Source organism: Crocodylus porosus, unplaced genomic scaffold (assembly GCF_001723895.1).
Source record: "Crocodylus porosus isolate Cpor-Errol unplaced genomic scaffold, CroPor_comp1, whole genome shotgun sequence".
NCBI classification, from domain to species: domain Eukaryota; kingdom Metazoa; phylum Chordata; order Crocodylia; family Crocodylidae; genus Crocodylus; species Crocodylus porosus.
In genome coordinates this window covers 95,881,541-95,902,384 of record NW_017728906.1, presented here as the reverse complement: position 1 = coordinate 95,902,384, position 20,844 = coordinate 95,881,541, and the positions used below count along the sequence as shown (strand labels likewise).

At 43.6% G+C, this 20,844-nt stretch overlaps 1 protein-coding gene across 1 annotated transcript in view; it reads left to right on the top strand.

The window, feature by feature from the left end:
- Positions 1 to 20,844, top strand: part of COL4A2 (collagen type IV alpha 2 chain) — a 241,031-nt gene that overhangs the window by 63,754 nt on the left and 156,433 nt on the right. Inside the window, exon 3 of the mRNA XM_019528485.1 lies at positions 8,556 to 8,636. Within this exon, the coding sequence (XP_019384030.1) occupies positions 8,556 to 8,636 (81 nt within the window). The remainder of the gene's footprint in view (positions 1 to 8,555; positions 8,637 to 20,844) is intronic.

The following is a 20,844-nucleotide window of genomic DNA, read 5'->3' as shown; positions in this document are numbered from 1 at the left end:
AGGAAAAGCTGAAGAAACTAGGGTTATTTAATCTGAAGAAGAGAAAACTAAGGGTGGGGGGGGTTGATAAAAGTTTTCAAATATGTGAAAGGTGATTGCAGAGAGGATGGACATGAGCTTTTCTCTATGACTGTCTAGGAGCAGTGGCCTTGAGCTTCAGCAAGGGCAATTTAGGGTGGAGATTAGGAGGAACTCCAAGGGTAGTCAACCACTGGAACAGGATACCTAGATAAATTTTGGAATCTCCATCCTTGGAACTATTCTGTGTTAGGCAGACACTTGACTGGGATGGTTTAGTTAGGGATGACTTTAGCATCAAGCAGGAGAATGGACTAGGTGACCCTGTGAGATCCCTTTCAGCCCTACTTTCTTATGATCTTCTGACCAGGTATCCTGTTTTTTTCTGATAAAAAAAAACTCCCTAATTTTTAGGTTAAAAAAAGTAACCCAAAATCTACATTTTTCCATGATCAAAATGAAACACCACTATATATGTGTGTGTGTGTGCACATGTGTGTGTATTAGTGGGATTTCATTTTCATCACAGAAGTCTCAGGGGGGACTTCACTCTTCCTGTGCTGCTTCAAAGACAGAACAGGTTGCTTATCCCTGACATAGGGTAAAACTGCACTTTAAATATCATTATTTTAATGACCATTTGCTCTAATCTAAACAGCAGCTAACAAATATGTTTAAGAGTAGAGCAAGAAAATACATGGCACCCAACTGTATATGTACAAGTAAGTATACAGTAAGGTTAGGCAGAGAAATGGGAAACTAGGGTAAGTTCTGAATAGCTGCATCAAGTCTTCCTGTTTTGGGGAAGCCTTGAAATACACTTCTAAGCCAGGAGAGATAGCACAGTGGTAGAAAAAGCAGGAGCTGTTTTACATGCATGCTTTTGCCATACCTTATTCTAGCAACAAAAGTCTTATCTACACTGACAGTTTTTGAACATGGAATAGGTTCAAATGAACTTCAGAAAAATTGGGCATATATTGAGCTAGAATTGAACCCCTAAAATGTTCAAAGTCTACCCATTATTAATAATAATGTGTTCTGAAATAGCATATTAACACAATTAACTGAGAGCTCCCTGGATTTTCTAAGATACATAGGTGAGTAAACTAGACAGGTCAAACACATGATTGGTTTATAAATAGACATGTCTCAAAATGTTTTCCCATACATGGAATAACAACCAGACTTCCCATTGTTTGAAAAAATGATATCATTTCTTGGATGTCGTTCCAGAAATAATGAGAATGACTAGACTTTGGAATAAAAAAGTGAATACAGAAATTAATACTTTAGCAAGTATTGTACACTGTTTCATTATTGTGCTACCAGTATGTGAGCAAATGGTGGTCTGTATTTGGGGATAAAGGGGAATATATTCTAGAAATATAAAATGTTGTATGAAACCCAGATTCAGATTAAGAGGTAACAGTCCCTTTATCTCATTCCATTATGAAAAATGTTCTAGTTGCAGAAAACTATGAAGTGTTACTGGACATGCATGAGGTTGTAGTCTCCACTGCTTTGCACCTTGTCTAATCACTGCACCTGAACAAACTGAGACAAAATGATATCAAATCAAAATAGTCATGCTTTACACCTACTTTGTACTCTTTTGCACAAGTGCAAGTGACTACCCATGTACAAATTACCAAGCCATGTGATGCAAACCATGCACTCCAATAAATCTTACCATTTTCAAGAAAGGTCTGCTTTCTGCTATTTAGTTCTCTCTGCTGCCTCCCCTCCCCCGGCACCACAGAAGTTTCATTAGTAAACAGCTTATATAGCAAATATAAATTATATATTTTTAATTGTTACCATTTTCATGTGCCTTAATATTAAGTCAGTGTACAACCGTCTTCTAATTGGGAAAAAAATCAGCTGACTGCAGTTAACTCCAGTCCCTCTGTCTGTCTATCTTGAGCTGCCCGAGAATTGCTTCCTCAAAGATGTAGAAAGCGGAAATCTATATCATGAAGTGAGCTGCTTATAAATAATGTTTACTTGTTAGTGTGTGAAACTCATGTAGGGTTGCTCAGGTATCTGCACTGTGTATCTGGGAAATTGGGGGTTTTTTAATTTATTGTATGCCTGACCCTTTTAAAGGTTGTTTTTTATTATGCCAAATATATCAAAACAGCTCCTTCTGAATTCTGTTGGGTTTGTTCTGTAAATAAGTATTTAGGGTGAAAGCCATGTAATGTAAACATTCTTATGAAACTCTAAAAGGAAAAGGTGTACATTTGTACACACTACTGTAAGCCTGGGACCAGAAAACTTAATGAAATGGAGGAGAAAGAGTAACTAATACCCTACCTACAGAGAGATCATTATGAGGGAACTGCCAGATTTCATTTTTTATATTACAGAAATCCTACAGCCCTGAAATCACAGATATTATAAGCTTCAGCATGGCTTCAGGGTGCTCTGCGAAGGTGCCCCTCACTAGTAGTAGTCACCAGCAGTCTGTTAGACCTTGCTTGGGAGCTCTTTTAACCCTCTCTTTTGAAGATCCAGCATGCTTATTCCTCTTTGCTATCCTCGTAGGGTGCAGCAAAAACTAACCATGGATCTAACTACACCTTCAGCCTGTGCCCCCATTCGCTTTTGAAGCACCACTAAGACATTATGGCTTCCCTCACACTTCATACACAAGCTTCAGCACTGGTAATCTATCTGCTCCTTGCACATCTCCATGGGAGAGGCCACAATCAAAAACTAAGCAAACACCTAACTTATTTAGGACTTCATTCCTATTCTGTCTGATCAGCGGCAAAGACAAAGAGACGATGTGATTTTTTTTTTACCCCACTGCGCTATATTAGAAGAAATAATGGTCATCCTGAATAAGATTGGATGCATTTACTAGATCTTAATATTTAGTGTCCCTTTATCTTGCTTACATTGTAAAGATAGCACTGTTTTGGGAAATGGCCTAGTCGGTCTCTTTTTAACTTCGGTCCCAGTTCTGCATCCAGATTCTTCCCAGTGAGCCATATACCCACCTTATTTCCCCTTGGTTTAAATATACATATTATATCTCAGACAAGAACTAATGTATTCCAGTCATCATGCATCCAATGTAGAAAAAGGGCTGGCTTCCATCCAAATGCAAAGAAAAGCTTTTTTTGCCAAATAATTCTCAGAACAGTTGCAGAGTGTATCCACACCCACCTCTTTTCCTTCCTCCTAGCCAGCTGCCGATCTGTATTTCCCATCCTCTGGAAAACCAAGCCAATTAAGGTCTTTACAGAGGTCTTATCGTTCCATATACTAGTAGCTGCTGGACTGCAAACAGCCAGCGCTTCAAGAGACTAGCCTCTCCCACGATGATAGTTCTAGGAGAGTTGTCTGCCCTCAGAAAGTAGTATTTTCACCTGGAAGTAATCAGGCTTGATACTGATATAATTCATGCCTCCCTACCCAGCAGTACTCTCCAGACTGATCTTGAATAGTTTGTTCACAAGTTTTTCAAGGAGAATAATGCTGGCATCCACAGCATATATCTTACTTAAGAAGTAATAAAGCCATTATAAGCAGTAGCAATGTATTGGAATCCCATGTAATTCCACTTTGCCTTGTTTCCATATAACAGCGTTTTATTTTATTTTTTTAATTGAGCAATGACTATAAGAAACTAACCAGTTAGGAGAATCTTGTAGGTTGGGATTTTATGGATGAAGTTTCAAATCAGCATGAGTTTTTCTAGCTGAATGTAAAGCTCCTGAAAATAGGGGTTTGTATTAGATGAATGAGTAGACTCCACTAATTTTTGCCATTATATACTCCTTTCAAAGTGATGTTTGGAATCTCTAGTTGATTCAAACTAGAATCTCACATCAAGCATCTGAGTATGCCACCAGTGCAACAGGGCCAGGCAAACCTTAATTTTATAACAACTTCCCAGACCTTCTAAATCCCTTTGTAAACCTTACCCTGGAAGAGCTGCTCTGATTGATGGAAAAAATAAAATTACAATATTTCATGCTAGAAGTAATGACTTTGCAGGTCCACAGTCTATATATTTCTGTATTGGTCCAAAATACCATGTAGGCCTCTAGAAACCATTGATAACACGTTGCAATATTTTTATTCTAATTTCCTTAATTTGAAAAACTGCATTTAGGAAAATGGTTTCCTGTTTTTTAATACACTCATACAGATTTACTGGGTACCTTGTTCTGTGCTCAGCTTTGTACTCTGAGAATACCAGGTGTTAGAGTAGCACTAGCAAACATACTTGAGTAGGTGTTCCAAAGTGACAAAGACTAGATGGGTTATTTTTGTGTTAAATGCTATTAATAAAGAAATCTGTGTGTAAACGTTTGGATAGTGGTAAATATTTATTACTGATTTTTAGTCAGTTTCGACTGAGAAAATTGGATTCAAGTTAAAATTGGAAGGCTCTGTGAAGTCTCTGAAGAGAAATTCTCTTTTGTTGGCTAGAGGTATACTGACGTAGGAAATGTTGTCTTGGGACTCAAAGTTTGTGAGAACATAGGAGAGGACAACACATTCTTTGTTTTAAGACACAGAAGTTTAATGCTTGTATCGTCACATAAATTTGATTAATATTAAGTACTCCAATTTTTATGCCCAAGCTTCACAAGTCACCAGCAGTTTCTGATTTTCTCTTGTTTGTACATAAATGGTAAGCTCTCTCTCCATCTGCAGAGACTTGTTGCACATTAAATCTGTCCTCTGCAAAAACATGTTTATATTAATGGGAATCAGGTGCACTTGAGAACATACTCTTTGTGCTGCATATTGTGAGGAAAAGATTAATATAACCTCAAGTGACTTACTTTTAAACTGTGTTCAGCATACCCTAGGAACTTATTTTATCAACCACACATTAGATAAAATATAAATTCCAGCTATAACTCCAGTCTGTCATTTCCTTTGTTACTCACTAGCTCAATGATACTGTAACCCATACTCATGTTGAATATTATTTGCTCATGCAAAGAGCTGAAAAGAACCCAGTGTAGGGATGCAGAATCATGTCCATATTAACCAATGTGCCATAACAGAACAGCAAAAGGTTAATATGTGATGCAGATGACAGCTAAAAAATAGTGATAAGGAAGGTAACTGAACTCAACTAAATAATAAATTTTTGAATGATTCAATATCAATTAAGTATTGAAGTGCCTAATGTCTAAGTGTCAGGGTGCACAGGGGGTCAGCCCTGGGATTTCATGATCTCATCTTACAGCAGTCAATTATTCTGTCATAAGATGGTACCGTCCCCAGCAGTATGGTGGAGTTAATTAATTTACTGTGCCCCAATACTGGTGCATGTGTCAACGGTTACACTTTACTGTGGAGCTAATTAGTCTATCTGCAGTAAAGCACATATTTAGATACACCCACTGAGTAGGAGCATTCTCCAACCCTTGCACCTACTTGGCAAATGAGCAGTTCTAGGCATGTCCAGAAGATCTGCAAATTCATAGGGAACTTTCATGTCCAACACGGAAGCATTTGGTGAGGTCAAGTACCTCCTTAAGGAGCAACTAAGCAGAATCTCTTTGATGATGCATTTTTTAATTTATTTGTTTTTGAGACAAAGACACCCTCATGGGCCCAGGGGGACAGCCTTCCATCTTCAGCTCCCTCCGTGCAAAAATGAAGTTAATTTCCTACCTATGGGGACTTTTTACCATCTTGTACCCTCTATACTTTTCCCAGAGTCTGACAAAGGGACTTTGATCCCAAAAGCTTGCAGAAAAAGACAGTTTTCTTGCAATTTCCCAGTTGGTCTAATAAAATGTATCATTTGGATACAAGAGTTCTAGTTTTTTGCATGTATTTTTTGAGTTTATGCACCTAAAATTTGCCTAAGGCCACTTTTAGGTACATAAATCGTTTTTTGAATTTGGTCTTAGATTTTGATCTCTAAGAAACACAACAATTCATAAATAGATGCTTTAACTTGATTACAAACTACAAAATTCTCACTCTGCCTATATGTAAGTATATTTGGATACTATATAAGAATACCTGTGCTGTGACTTGCATGAATACACTTACAGAACAATATTCTGAACTTCCATTGTTCACCCACTATTTAAAAATCTCCAAGTGTTTACAAATAGGAATGAACTTGATGGTTAACACCCGTATCGGTCTCATGATTTTCTCCGCAGACAATACAAACCTTGTGCCATTGGATATCTGAATTATTGTCATTGCTGTCAGCTTAGGATAGATGGATTTTATAGTTTCACCTGAAACAAAATGAATCCTTCTTAAAGCAGATTGATTAAGCAACTTAATTATTTGCTCCTTATCAAAAACTTTGCTCCTACACCCCTTTGAAGTCCAATTGAACTGACTACGATTGTTGTGGTAGTCACTTCACACTTTTGGGGAAAAATATACTTCTGGAATTCCACAGAAAAGTCCTTGTTCTATCTGCAGTTGGACAGTTACTTAGAAACAGTATTTAAAAAAATATGTGTGCGCCTCCAATAAGTCTGTGTGGTTGTGGCTCACTGATCACTTAAGAGACAAACAGGGCTGAGTATGTACCTTGAAAATAGACCAATATCCATGGTTCGGTCCTCTCAGGAACAGACTATACCAACCTCCTTCTCATATGCTGCAGAATGCAAGCATGACATGAAGGAGTACTGTCAAGGACAGTGTTTCTCAACCTTTTTAGCCCAGAGGCAGACCCTTCATTAGTTTCAAGGCATTCCTTAGAAAATGCCAGCTCTTAGTTTTCACTTGTTTTTTGACTATGGGAAAATAATACAGCAGTCTTTCTGTTACAAAGAACTCAGAATGCTTTTAACACCAGAAATTCTTATTTGAAATCTGTGGGTTTATGTTGTGAATCATGTTTGCACACCTAACAATGATAACATTGCATGCCACCCTGTAGCACCTTTATAAGGATATCAGTCAAGCCTTGGCACCCTGGTTGAGGATCACTAGTCAAGGAGATTATTTCCTGAAATAAACTTGAAATCTTTTGAGTGGCTGTTTTTTAGGGACACATTTTGTTGGTTTCTATTAGCCACACCAATGCATCAAAATTTGGGAAGACTACATGTAAAGTTGAATCCAAATTAATTTAAATTATTTACAGCTACAGAATGCCCTAAAATGAACAAATATAGAATTTAAAACTTAAGGCAAGGTCCGCTCACAACAAACAAAAGATTTAATTCTGGAACCTGCGTTACTGCATACAGGAAGACTGAGAGCATGCTTTATATGCCTTGAAAAAACAACAGCAATTAATATTTGATATATAATGATTCACTGACTTGTGATACATGACTGATGCAACATCCCTATAGAATTCAAGCAGCTGTACAGATATTTGTTGCAGGTGTCAAAAAGCGATATGAGGCATACTGCTCCCAATGTGGAGCTAAAACAACATTTAGAAATCCTGGTGGGAAATTACTATAGCACTATAAAAAATCGTGCGTCTCAGTGCAGACATTGAGGTTAATCCCCCTGTGACAATTTTTGTTACTATGCCTACATTTTGGACATCATAACAACATAAATTTGGACAACATAAACTGTTATTCTAAAATGTTTACTACTAAGAACTCAAAATCTACTAAGCCTCATCTTCAAAAGAACAGATTAAGGCAGAGGTGGGCAATTATTTTGACTGGAGGGCCACTTAGGAAGTTTTGCTGAGCACTTGCTGGCTGGGTCCCACAACTGCTCACCAGAACTCCCCAAGTGGCTCTGCTCCATACTCAGCTGGGCAGATGGGATGGGACAAGAGATGGGTGGGGAGAGACATCCAGAAGTTGGACAAAGAGCTGAGGCTAGGATCGATATCACAGGACCGGGGCAAAGCCACAACCCCCTTGCCACACACCTCTGCCCTTGGAACCAGCACCTGTCCCAAGAATGTGCAGGCAGCAGATTGTGGCTCTGCCCTGGGCCCCAGTCCCATGCTGTCACTGCCCCATGATCCTGGTCCCAGTCCTGGCCCCTCCCATCTGTCCCACTCCCAGATGTCTCATCGTGCCCAGGCGGGTTCTGGTCTGGTCTCCATGAGGACCTTGCCTGCCTGCTCCATCCGGTGCTCCCCGCAGTGGGAGTCGGGTGGGTGGGCTAGGGTGCCTGGACAGCAGGGCCAGGTCTGGCAGTGGTGGTGGCTATTGGCAGCAGCAGCTGGAAGGAGCCGCTGTTGCAGGAGCTGCTGAGAAATGAGTTTGGTCGTTGTGCTGGCCCAGTGCTGCTGTATGCCCAGGAGCAGCAGGACCAGCTGCATGCACCACAGCCCAGGTTGACCCCTGTGCCTGGGCCAGGCAGGACCAACAGACCTGCCATGAGCCAGATAAAATCCCTTGACAGTCCAGATCCAGCCCATGGACCATATTTTGCCTATCCCTGGATTAAAGAGACTTTACTTAGTGCCAGATCCCAGTCTTTGCTTAAAGGTACAACTCCTAATGAGTTTGTTTTTCCAATCATTTTTTCACTGTCATATGCCATGCCATGCAATGTAATGAATATTATTAATGTTTTCTTTATGCATATTCTGTTTTAAGGGTGGAAAGACTTACACAGGACCATGTGCAGGAAGAGACTGTAGTGGAGGATGTCAATGTTTCCCTGAAAAAGGAAGCCGTGTAAGTAACAATGCCTTCTTATCCAGACATTCTTATGATGTACTACGGAAGCTATATATACAAAGCTCTTTGAAGTCTTGGGGCTTTAGATAGGCCCTAGGAGGTAAGACTATTAAAATAAATTAGGTTTTGCAGCAAAAAAGCTGTTATTTTATTTCCAAAAGACATTTCAAATTGTACAAGAAGAGCAGGTAAACACATTTCTGAATTTCATATTTTATCAAGGAAGAAACATTCTGGAACAAAACATAACACATTGTACTTCTGTGAAGGATCACAAGATTATAATCAAGGCCCCTTTTATTATGCAGCAGATTAGATCTAAATAATAATGGGAAGCCTCCTACCCCAGCTCACTTCATGTGACAGGGTTGCAACAGACTATGTAAGAGCTAAGACATTATAAAATCATCCAGTTACCGTCAGTGTTATTGAAATGTTTTTACTATGTAATGCCAAGTATGAAAAATATGTATGTGGGTGTGTGCGCACAAGCACACACAATTAGTGCTTGCTACCGTACTTTGCACATATCACATGCACCTTTTTCCAAAAATCAGCTTCCCCCCCCTCAAAAAAATGGTGGGGGGTGTTTTTTAAGTGAGGAAGGAATGCTGGAAAGATGCATACCTGTAGACACTATGTATGCCATTCAGCTGCCAAGGTAGCCACTGCTTGCATCTGCCCAGCAAACTGAAGAGGCAGAGTCTTGTTTTAACCCTCTCACAGATATAACTATTGGCTGAGCACTTCAGCTGGTGCCCAAAGCAGCAGGGGAAATGCTGGTATTATCTTGATGGGGCTTGCTTGTGATGTGGAAACAGTACTTTATTTACAGCAACTTATATAAAAAGCTACTTATAGTAAAAAAGTAACACTTGCTACTGCCCTTGCAAGGGCCTGGGCATAACTTGCATGACATAAAATAATTCCTCCCAGGAACAGTGTCCAGGAAATGTAGTGTTGCAGGAGACAATTTGTCACACCAGGAAATTCCTGATGTCCTACTTCTTGGACACAGTGTTTCCAGAAGAACTTGATCTGTACCACACAATCAGGCAGGAGTCCAGACAAATATTTTTTTCTACATTCTGCTTTCCAAAAAATAAGCTGCCTCCTTTATTTGGATGCATGTTGTTTGCTAGACATTTTTTTATCACAGTAAAGAAATACCAAGCCTACAAAACTAGAAAATTTCCCAGGTATTTTTCACATAAATGGCTGTCACCAACCAAAGTGACAGAAGATGAAGCATGGTATTCCTGGGGGCAGTAGGGAAAAAATTATTGAGATATATTGAACACACAATTTCTAATCCTTCCGTGGTTGCCTTTCATGTATAATTTAGGAGCTCTAGATGGCAAACTCCTGTAATATTCATTCTCCTACAGCTGTGAAAGGGCAGGACATAGAAAAAGTTAGACTAGTAAAGTAGAAACTCACTCATATTCCCTAATGATTGGATGGCCTACTCTGAGTTACTTTAGTCCTGAAAATTAACAAGGCTGGACTATTGGGTGCTCATTTTCCATTTCTCATGAACTTTAGTAAGAGCTGAGTGCATTCAACAACTGATGGCATCAGGCCCCCCACTGCAGAAAGCACAGAGATGGCACAAAGCTTTTTTTACTTATTTTGCTACTTCCGATTTATTTTGTAGAGTTCAAAGAATATTTGGGAAGTGGTACCATGCTATTCAACAACTTTCACTGCACTTCAAGATTGCTTTTTAATTTTGTAAACTGACACACATCGTTTTGATTTGCATTTGCTTTGGATAGATTTTATCTCTCTTTGCCTCTATAGATGTCACAGGTTCAGTTGTACATCTGGTTTAAGCAATAACTTTTTGTCTTTAGAGACTCTGGTTAAATTTGGCATGTACTTGGGCTTTATGCTACTCCTCCTTGGGAATATTTGTTTACACACAACCTCAGTATGATCTGGCATATTCCTTGTTTTCTCTTCTTGAGGTGACTCACCACAAGCACAATAGGCATGTTGCATGTTAGCTTTGGAAATTATGTCTGGAGAAGTTGAATAGGGCCTGATTATCCAGTGACCAATTGTAGCCTATGCAACTGACCTGCCTCTTTGAAGGGTGTTTGAAATTCAGTACATTTGATACAGATTGAAAAAAAAATAACATGAAAATCTGACAAAAATTATTGCTACCACCATATAAAATGTGACTTCTGGGGAAGGACTCTTTCTTCATAATAAATATTTCAAACCATATTTTTTACTATAACAATAGTATGACTTGCTATTTGCTGCTAACGAATGTATATTAGGGCTAGTAATAGACATTGCATATAAACCAGTTTAAATGATCAGAAACTGGTTTAAACCTGTAACAGAACAGAAGTTCAGTGCACATAAACCATTTTCAAAATGGCCAAAACCGGTTTAAGATAAACCTGGATGGATGTAGTATCTGACTTAACTGATTTATGTCAAACTAGTTTACGGAACTTCTGTTCCAGATCCCCACCCAATTCACGTTCTCATTCCCCCAGCACCCCAGGATGCTTTGCAGCCCTAGGCTGTGCTGTGTGCTCCAGCAGAGCAGGGCTAGCCCTGCCCCCCTGCTTTCACAGAGCTGAGGCAGTAAAGCTTCTGCTCCCTAGCGCCTGTCTGTGCCTGTCAGCCCAGTGGCATGGGGAGCAGGAGAACAGATCCCAGCTCCCACTAGCCTGGGTCTGCACAGCACATGGGAAAGGAAAACACCATCTATGGGGCTTGTTGCGCCCCCCCACACACACACACACCCTTAAGCTGGGCTAGAATTGCCTTAAAACCTTGCCAGCTACCCTTGTATCTGAGAAGCTGGGGAAGCAGGGAACACAACCCTCAGCACAGCACCAACCTCCCATCTGCAAAGCCCCCCTCTCCTGGGCTTTTTGTCCCCTCTGCCCCAGCTTAAAGAGCCAGCTGGGATGCTTTAGCTGCACCCTCCCACTTTCACAGAGCTGGGGCAGCAAAGCCTCTGCTCCCCAGCCGCTGCCTATGCCTGTGCCTGGCAGCCCCGGTGTAGGGCCAAGCCCTGTGAGACCAGACTGAGGGCTAGGAGGACCAGGGGCAGAGCTCAGGGAACCCTGCCAGGGGTGGAGAAGCCCCACTGAGGCTGGGGGATCTGGCCAGCCCCAGGCTGAGGAACTATTCCACCTTCCCCCCCACCTATGGGCATGGAGCCAAGCCCTGCAGGACCATACTGAGGGGTGGGGCAGGGAATCCCCTCTCTGCATCAGGGACAGGGCTTGAGGGACCCTACCAGAGGTGGGGAACCCATACTGAGGCTTGGGGATCTGGCCAGCCCCGAGTTGAAGGGACTGTTCCCCCCTGGAGGGAGGCAGGACTGGGCTGCTCGCATGCATTTGGGTGCCTTCTGCAGTAGCCAGCAGGCTGGGAGGCATATTCTAGTGCCCCCCAGTTACTGATATGGGCCACTGCAGGGGTCTGCCTTTCTGGTTTCAAAAGTGAATGTTCACTATTTTTGGTTCAATCTACACAGTTTAGAAAAACATGCAAAGATTAAATCAATTCAGCCTGGGGCTTTTTGACTTTCTATACTTAGCCTGGGTGCTGCTGAATGAAGATAAGAATAAAATGTGAACCAGTTGGCACTATTTAAAGCAGAAGTGAGTCAGTTTAATGAAGAATGTATAAAAATATATTAAACTTCTGATGCTGGTCAAGTTCCTTTCCCCCTCCGTTACTATGATCTCACACTTCCTATTAGGAAGTACCCTGGTATTAGCAAAGGAGAACAAGAGAGTAGGTGTCACACTGGCAGTTAGAGCTACTTTAGCTCCTGCTCACTTCCTGACTGGATGCATAAGGATACGGGTGGGTTTCAGGAATGTGGGACAAGACTGCCAAGCTCTTGACACTTGAGAGCCTTCTGTTTCTACCCCCCCCAGGTCCTGGTATACAACCTGTCAGTATGAAGATGGGGGACACCTGGAATGTGCTGTGTACAACAGCTGAGTTATCAACAGCTGGTATATGGTATATGGTTCCTAGGAAACCAAGTTCAGGCACTGAAAATATGAAACCATTTAGCTGAGCTAGTGCAGTGAATGAAGGTGTCAGCACCAACTGTTGGGTTTTACCAGCTTTCCTCCTTTCCTTCTGTCTTCAGCTACTCCATAAGGAAAACAGGCTCCTGTAGGCTTACAGGGAGCCAGGAGACTGCCAACAGACCAACAGGAGAGCTGATAAGGAAATAGAGTCACTCTCCTTATTCTTTGACAATGTTTATGGAGGAGGTGCTGAGCAGCTTCAACAGGGAAAGTACAGCAGCTGATCCAAGCCATAATACCTCACCAGAGCTGCCTCAGGGCAGCAGGGAGGGCAAGAATAGAGGCAGTGGGGTCTGCTAGCATTCCCCACATGGCAACAGAGCTAATTCAAGCACTCAGGTTAAAAGTCACAGCACATAGTCATATTTTTTAGTCTATAAAGAAATGTATGGTATTGACTTTAAAAGGTGTGGGCAATGGGGTCCCCCAAGGTTTGGTCCTTGGGCTGGTGCTGTTCAGTATCTTCATCAGTGACCTGGATGAGGGCCTGGAAAGCACTCTGTCCAAATTCACAGACAACACCAAACTATGGGGTGAAGCAAACACACTGATAGGAAGAAACTGAATCCAGGTGGACCTGAACAGATTAGCGAAGTGAGCAAAGAACAATAGGATGCAGTTCAACAAGGACAAGGTGTTGCACCTAGGGAGAGGGAATCACCAGCACACCTATAGGCTGGGCGATGACCTTCTCAGCAGCACAATGGCAGAAAGAGATCTTGGAGTCACTGTCAACTCCAAGGTGAATACAAGTCGTTAATGTGACAAAGTAATTAGCAGAGCTAACTGCACTTTGTCATGCATTAGTAGGTGCATCACAAACAGGTCCAGGGAGGTGGTGCTCCCCCTCTATGTGGCACTGGTCAGGCTGCAGCTAGAGTACTGCGTCCAGTTCAAGAAGGATGTTAGACAACCTTAAGAGGGTGCAAAGGAGGGCCACTTGTATGGTTAGAGGCCTGCCTTACGAGGAAAGGCTGAGGGATCTGGACCTATTCAGCCTCCGCAAAAGAAAGCTGAGGGGGAATCTTGTGGTGAATCCAAATTCACCAGGGGGGCAGCCGGGAATAGGAGATGCTCTGTTTACCAGGGCACCCCTTGGAATAACCAGAAACAGCAGCCAGAAACTGACAGAGAGCAGATTTAGGATGGACATTAGGAAGAACTTCTTCACAGTAAGGGTTCCCAGAATCTGGAATGGGCTTCCAAGGAAGGTGGTGCTCTCCCCTGTGTTGGGGGTCTTCAAGAAGAGACTGGACAAGCACCTGATTGGGGATCATATGACCCCAGCACTTTTTCTATTGAGGTCCCTTCTGACCCTAGCATCTGTGAATCTATGAACTCAGTGTAGATCTTCTTTATATGGGTAGGTTAACACTTTTAAGGCACTTGGTCCTACCCCAACATGTGACTGATCAGCTGCCTCCCAGCTGAGATGATAATTTAGTTTCTGTTAAAAACCAACAAGTAGCTCAATGGAGGTAGAGAGAGAAGGAAGGGGTTTTTTTGTTTTTCCTTTATAGTAGAAGTGGGTTCCAGATTAGGGAGCTAAGAATCAATTTAATCATAGCTCACAGGTAAATGTCCTGCAAAGTGCAATACTAGAGTTAGCTGGGCAGAACAGTGTAGTGAATAGACAGCTGGGGAACATCCAGACATGGATGGATGCTTGGTTCCCTGGGGACAGGTAGCAGCAGAGCACTACTTGTCGCTGGGGAACACCAGTGCCACATATACTTTGGCACATGACATGTTGCCCTGGATGAAGTAGGAGAGGCTGGGCCAGCAGTGTGCTGGCCTCAGCAGCCTTACCCGAGGCCCTGGCTGTGGTGAAAACCTGCCTCAACACCCCACAGATTTCTCTTTCCCTGCCCTGCTCCCTTCTTTCCTCTCCCTTCCATGAGAAGACAGGGGGAAGGGAGATGGGAAAGGAAACAGAGCAGGAAAGGAGAAATCGGTAAGGTGCTAAGCTGGGCTCCCAGCACAACTGCTTCCTTCAGCATGGGGCAGGTTGGAGAACACAGCAGGAGCAGCATACAGACTCCTCCATCCCTGCATGGCAACCTGCTTGCAAGGGACTGTAGGAGAGGGAAAGGGAGGTGGGAAAGGGAGTGGGAGAGAATCTGAGCAGGGAGTACAGCTGCTGCTCTATGTTGCTGATACTGTTCCTGCCCTAGCTGGCCTCCTTGCACAGGTGACTCCCCCAGCTCCTAGCTGGGTTACTTGGTTGTAAGGTGAGGCTTTGTTTTCCCCATGATTAATGATGGTGGTGGCGGGGAAATGCTCGTCTTAGAATCGAGTAAATACAGTACTACATTTGCAGCTTTTCAAAGTATAGCATAAATTCTTAAAACTAATTTTATTCTTATAAAAGCCATGATTAGACAAAAATTCTGTGATGCTGTTTTGTTTATAGGTTTAGAAAAAGTTATTGCTATCTGCAATAATTTTTAGATAATCTACTGATTAGCAAAGACTCATTTTAGAAGACAAGCTACTGTGTGTAATGTGTGTAATGTTGCTTTTTTGACAACAGAATCTTAGTTTGTGATGACAAGAAAGAGGTATCTGGTAAAAAACATGTTACCTCACAATATTTATTTATTGCTCCATGAAAATCCACATTCCAGGTGTCAATTTTAGCAGCAACTCTTTTAGCTTTTGAAAGTCAAAAAACCTCTTTGATAGGAATATTTTGGGGAAAATATACCTTATATTTGTTATTAATTTAAAGGAAAAATAGTTGTATAGGAACCAGTTGTGACAGGGGGCAGCTCTTGGGGCCTGGTCTGATGTCGGCCTGCCAACCTGTTTCTAGATGACAATCTGCCCGGTCTTGCCTGCCATGACTGCTTTTCGTACAAACAGATAGTAAATATGGGAGACTGCCCACTACATGCTCCGATGCCAGGGGGCACTATCTGCATCTCCATTCCTCCTCTACACTGCAGCCTGTGCCTCACAGATGGCATCCAGGTTAACACTACTCCCACTCTGAGATTGGAGCAAACTGAGTCCAAAGTTGGGCTGCACACACACACACATTCACACCACCTCCACTCTCACAGGAGGCCTCTTCCACTCCACCTGTCTCTCACTGGGGGCTCTGGCATACTGCCCATTACCGAGCCACAGTCCAGAACCCTGCTTCTCCTTGAGCAGCCTCACTTGAGCCATCAGGCTTCCCTACTCCCATACTGGCCTCACCACACAGAACATTCAGTTCCTGCAAGTTCTCCTACTCTGCATGGTCCGACCTTATGCCAAACCCTGGGCTACTTCTGCCCCAAGCCTCTCACTGGGCACAACTTACAACTTCTCATGGGACTGGCCCTTGGCCTGTCCTTCAAGTTTACTCCCATTCGACCCTACTCAATGCACCGCTTGGGCTGTCCTTTAGCCCTACTCAGCCCCCTCACACGCACAGCCCTTCAGGCCTACTCGCACTTCTACCCTACTCTATGCGGGGCCTCCCAATGTTCTCCACAATACCTGCAATGGGGTCACCGGGGCCTCATATCCCTTCTGGGCTCAGGCATCTACACGTGAGCATACCTGGCCCCCACTACTCTCCCAGCTGCCTCCAAAATCCATCTGAAGATGGGGGCTGGAGTTAAGGCACTCCTCCTCACCTTTCACCAGGGAGGTAACTGGCCTGGCATTTCCTAGGGACTCCCACACCACCAGGAACCCTACTAGGCCACTCTTCCTCAGCAGGGTGCAATTTTAGGTCATACCCAGGAGCAGGAGCCTCCAAACCATCTCCATAAGCTCCTCCCTTACCTTCAAGGTTGTTTATGCTGCAGCTCAGCTAGGCAATGTTTCTACCCCCCTGGCAGCAGCAAACTGCAGCCTTTATATGCCTTGTTCAAAATGACTGCTCACATCAGGCACCTCTGCCTGCCTCTGCCTGCCTCTGCCTTCAAAGTGGCAGGCACCCAAAGGTGCCCTGCCACACCAATAAATACTTGTAATATAATAGGCAGATGTATGGTCTACTGCAGCCATTTAGAAGTCAACCTTGAGGCTTTATAGAAAATAGCAATGAATGGAAATGTTTTGATCTTTCTGTAGAGTGAAAGAATGTGCCCAAATGAAACATCACTTTGTACTTTCCATGTAAGTCAAATATCTAACAGCGCTTTAGTCATTTGGCTTTGTTTCTATAATGAGCTGAAGTAATAGAAGCTGTGAGCTGTGAAGATAGTTCAGTGTGCCCATAATGACCTTGCTGTGGTATTAAACTACTTTTTTAATGAAGACAGAAGCCTTGAAAGATTAATTCGCAAAATATGAGACAGGATTATCTAAAATGCCTTTAAAATGTATTGTGTTGCTTTATGTGATGAAAGAGTTTAGTAATAAGTTACTACTAGCAATACATATATATGTAGTTCATTAAATGATGCAGCAGCTAATTGTGTGGTAGCCCTTCCTTTATAAACTCATGTTTAAAATGTATAGTTTAGCATATAGGAATTGAATCTAAGAGAGTTTTTTGTGGGGAGGGAGAGGGCTGGTAGGGGAGGGTGGTGAAAGGAAAAAGCCTCACTCTCTTTTTAAGTTGTTGGCACTCTCACCACTTTAGGAGAATGTCTCTACTCTCTCACCCACTCCCAAAAACAAGTATTTTACCCCATTGTATCTTGTAAAATTATTTTCAATTTTTGTGAAGCTTTTGTACATGTTTATTATGAGCCAGGACTAGATTGATACTTTGTGTCAAACTCTTCACTAGAGATTAATGGAAAGTATATAAAAGAAAAGACTTATGAAAGTTAATGTGACTTTTTTGGACACAATCAAAAATCTTCCATCCTGATGCTTTTAAAAAAAATATTCAGGAAGGAAATAAAACTCTTTCTTCAAAGAAGTCATGCCCAATGTCATCTGTGGCACCTGTAACAAAAGCAACAAGCAAACACACTTCTCTTAAGGTCCTGCTAGTCCAAAACCTTAACCATAAAATTATCCCATCGCTTTTCTTATATTTTTTATTTGAATGTAATTAATTTTCCACTTTTATGTTCCTGTTTGATATGTTTTATTAAATTACAACAAATTTCTTTTACTAACCAATAATCTGGTAATTAATTTAGATTTTTCAACAAGATAGTGGCAGTGTTCTGTACCATATGTCACTATTGTGGACTGTGATTCTTTCTTTGTATTTTTTACATTTGTTAGAGGAATAATTTCATATCAGATTGCTCTTATTTTAAAGAGCAATTAACTTTTATTCTCACGCTTAATACTGATGAATCCTACTTAATACTGAAATGCCTCTGATGTATTTAGTTGACATCCTAGTTGCAGAGCAAAAGCACAATAGGTTGAAGTCCAGAGATTCTAGGAGAGAAGGGGAAAGGATTTTTAGTGGTGACTATGTAGAGATAGACTTTTCAATGGTGTTAATAGGAATCATGTATGGAAAGAGACTAGCACTCTGTTTAAAATTCAACTTGTGTTGACTAAAGTACAGAAAAATAAAGGCTGAAAAGAAGAAGGAACAATGTTATTAGTTAGGAAAGCTGGAAAATAGTATAAGCACAAAGATTTTTTGATAATATGAGGCTAATTTCTCCCCTCAGGGAATTACAGCTGTATTTTTCACTTGCACCTATTTGAGGGCACAGCTTCATACCTATATTCACCTTGATGCTATCTCTTTTTATAACAGTGCCTTCAAACTTTTTTTGTCTCTGTGGGGGGGGGTCGGCAGCGTTGCCCGCTGTGTGTCGCTGATCCTCCTCCCCCACTCGGGGACCGCATCCTGCTCGCAGCGGTCGTTCCCTGACTCTCACGCGCCACTGACTCTCCTGCCACGACTTTGATGGTTCCGGTTCAGTTCCGACTGTACGGCGCATGTCGGTCCAGTACTGGGACTTGCTGCGCATGAGGTGTCCCGCGTCGCTGAGGGCTCCTCCTCCCCTACACCCTCGCCCAGGCCTTCGGTAGCGCGACCGCCTGTCTAGGCCAGCCACGTCACGATGCCAATCCAAACTTCCGCTTAGTAGAAGCAAATTATCTTGACAGTCACCATCAGGGATTCCCCCTTTGAGGGGGGTCCGCCTCCTCCCAGCAGGCGTGCCAACGTCACCCTGGGTAATACGGGGTTAAGACCCCCCCCTTCATTCCCTTCCAGGCCCTCCTCTGCCCTGATTAGGGATTCTCAGGGCACTGCCGCCCCACATTGCTGGAGCACCAGTAGTGCTCCCCTCCTACAGTTTATATGGTAGCTGGCTGTCTGCCGGCGCCAGCCGCTTCCAGCAGCCTTAAGCAGTCTGGAGCCACATCCAGCCAACTCCCTCGACTCACCGACCCCACAGGGGCTTGCCCTTGCCCCAGAAGGTCCTGCAGCCTCCGTGGGCGGCTCGCCTCCGCCTCCAGGGGCTCTCTCCGGCGGCAGCTCCTTCGTCCTGTCCTTCCGGTCCCGCCGCCTCCTCATCTGGTTCTGGTGTCTCTTTTATGCAGCCGCCGTCCGTTCCGGGCCTTCTGTCTTCCGGGGCCCTGAAAGAGGTTAGCTTCTGCCCGGCGTGTTGAGTCTGCGCCCAGTGGGCTTGCCCGATGATGCCAGGACCGGGCAACTCTGAGCCCACGGGCTCCTTACCTCCCTCACACATCCCGCCCCTCAAGACACCGCTAGGCGCTCCTTTTGACTTCTTGAGCACCTCTACCACTTCTACCTCGCTTCCCTGGACTTCCTCCCTGCATCGTGACAGGAAGTCTGCAACCGTATTATCTTTCCCTGGCTTGTACGTCTCCCGGAACTTAAACGGCTGGAGGGCAAGGGCCCATCGCATAATGCGAGCATTATCTGTCTTAGCCGTGTTCAGCCACCATAAGGGAGCATGGTCCTTGACAAGCTGGAATTCCCGCCCAAGGAGGTAAAACCTAAAATAGTCCACTCCCCAGCGGATGGCTAAACACTCCCTTTCAATCATAGAGTACCTTTTCTCAGCATTGTTCAGTCTTCGGCTGGCATAGGCTATCGGCCTCTCCACTCCTTCCACCTGTTGGGATAGCACTGCACCTAGGGCATAGGCCGAAGCGTCCATCTGCAACGTAAAAGGCGTGGGTCTAAGTTAGGCATGTGTAATACCACGTCTTGGCTCTTTTAAGGTCCTCGAATGCCTTTCGCCGTCTTTCGTCCCATTCAATGAGGCCCGTCTTACGCCCTTTAGTGGTTTCCACTAGTGGGTTGGCTATCTCGGCAAATCGTGGGATGAACCTGCGATAGTAGCTTGCCAGCCCGAGGAAGGCACGCATCTGTTTCTTGGATGTGGGTGCTGCATATTCTCGCAGGGCTCTCACTTTGTCCAACAAAGGCTTTATGCAGCCCTGTCCTACTTGAAACCCCAGGTACTTAGTCTCTCTTTGTCCTATGGCGCATTTCTTGGGATTGGCCATCAAACCCACCTGTCTTAATTCACGCAGGATCCGCCCAGAGGGCCTTCACGTGTTGCTCCCAAGTCCGCGTGTATATCATGATGTCGTCGATGTAAGCTGCCAAGTAACCCTGATGGGGAGCCAGAACCCAATCCATTAATCTTTGAAACGTAGCGGCAGCCCCGTTCAGGCCAAACGGCATTCTTCGAAATTCGAATAAACCCCAGGGCGTGCCAAACGCCGTTTTGGGTTGTTCCTCTTCTCACACGGGTATCTGCCAGTACCCCTTGGACAGGTCTAGGTTTGAAATGAACTGGGCCTGCCCTATGCGTTCCACCAGCTCGCTGACCTGGGGCATTGGGAACGCGTCGAACTGAGACATCGCGTTTAATTTTCTAAAGTCCACGCACAGCCTTAGGCTGCTGTCTGGTTTCTCCACCACGACTAGGGGGCTACACCAGGAGCTGCGGGAAGGCGCTATAATCCCTTGCTTAAGCATTTCCTCTATTTCCTTTCTTACAGGCTGATGCCTATGGTAGGGGATCCGGAGCCATTTCTGACGGGCTATTTGCCCCTTCTGAGTAATAATCCTGTGTTCTACTCCGACTGCTTCTCCCGGATGCTCAGAGAAGACATCTTTAAACTCTTCTACCAGGCTTCGTATTTGGGAGAGTTGATTACCCTGCAGCTGTCCGCCGACCACTAGTCGACCCCACAGTCTGTCGCCTCCCTTCTCC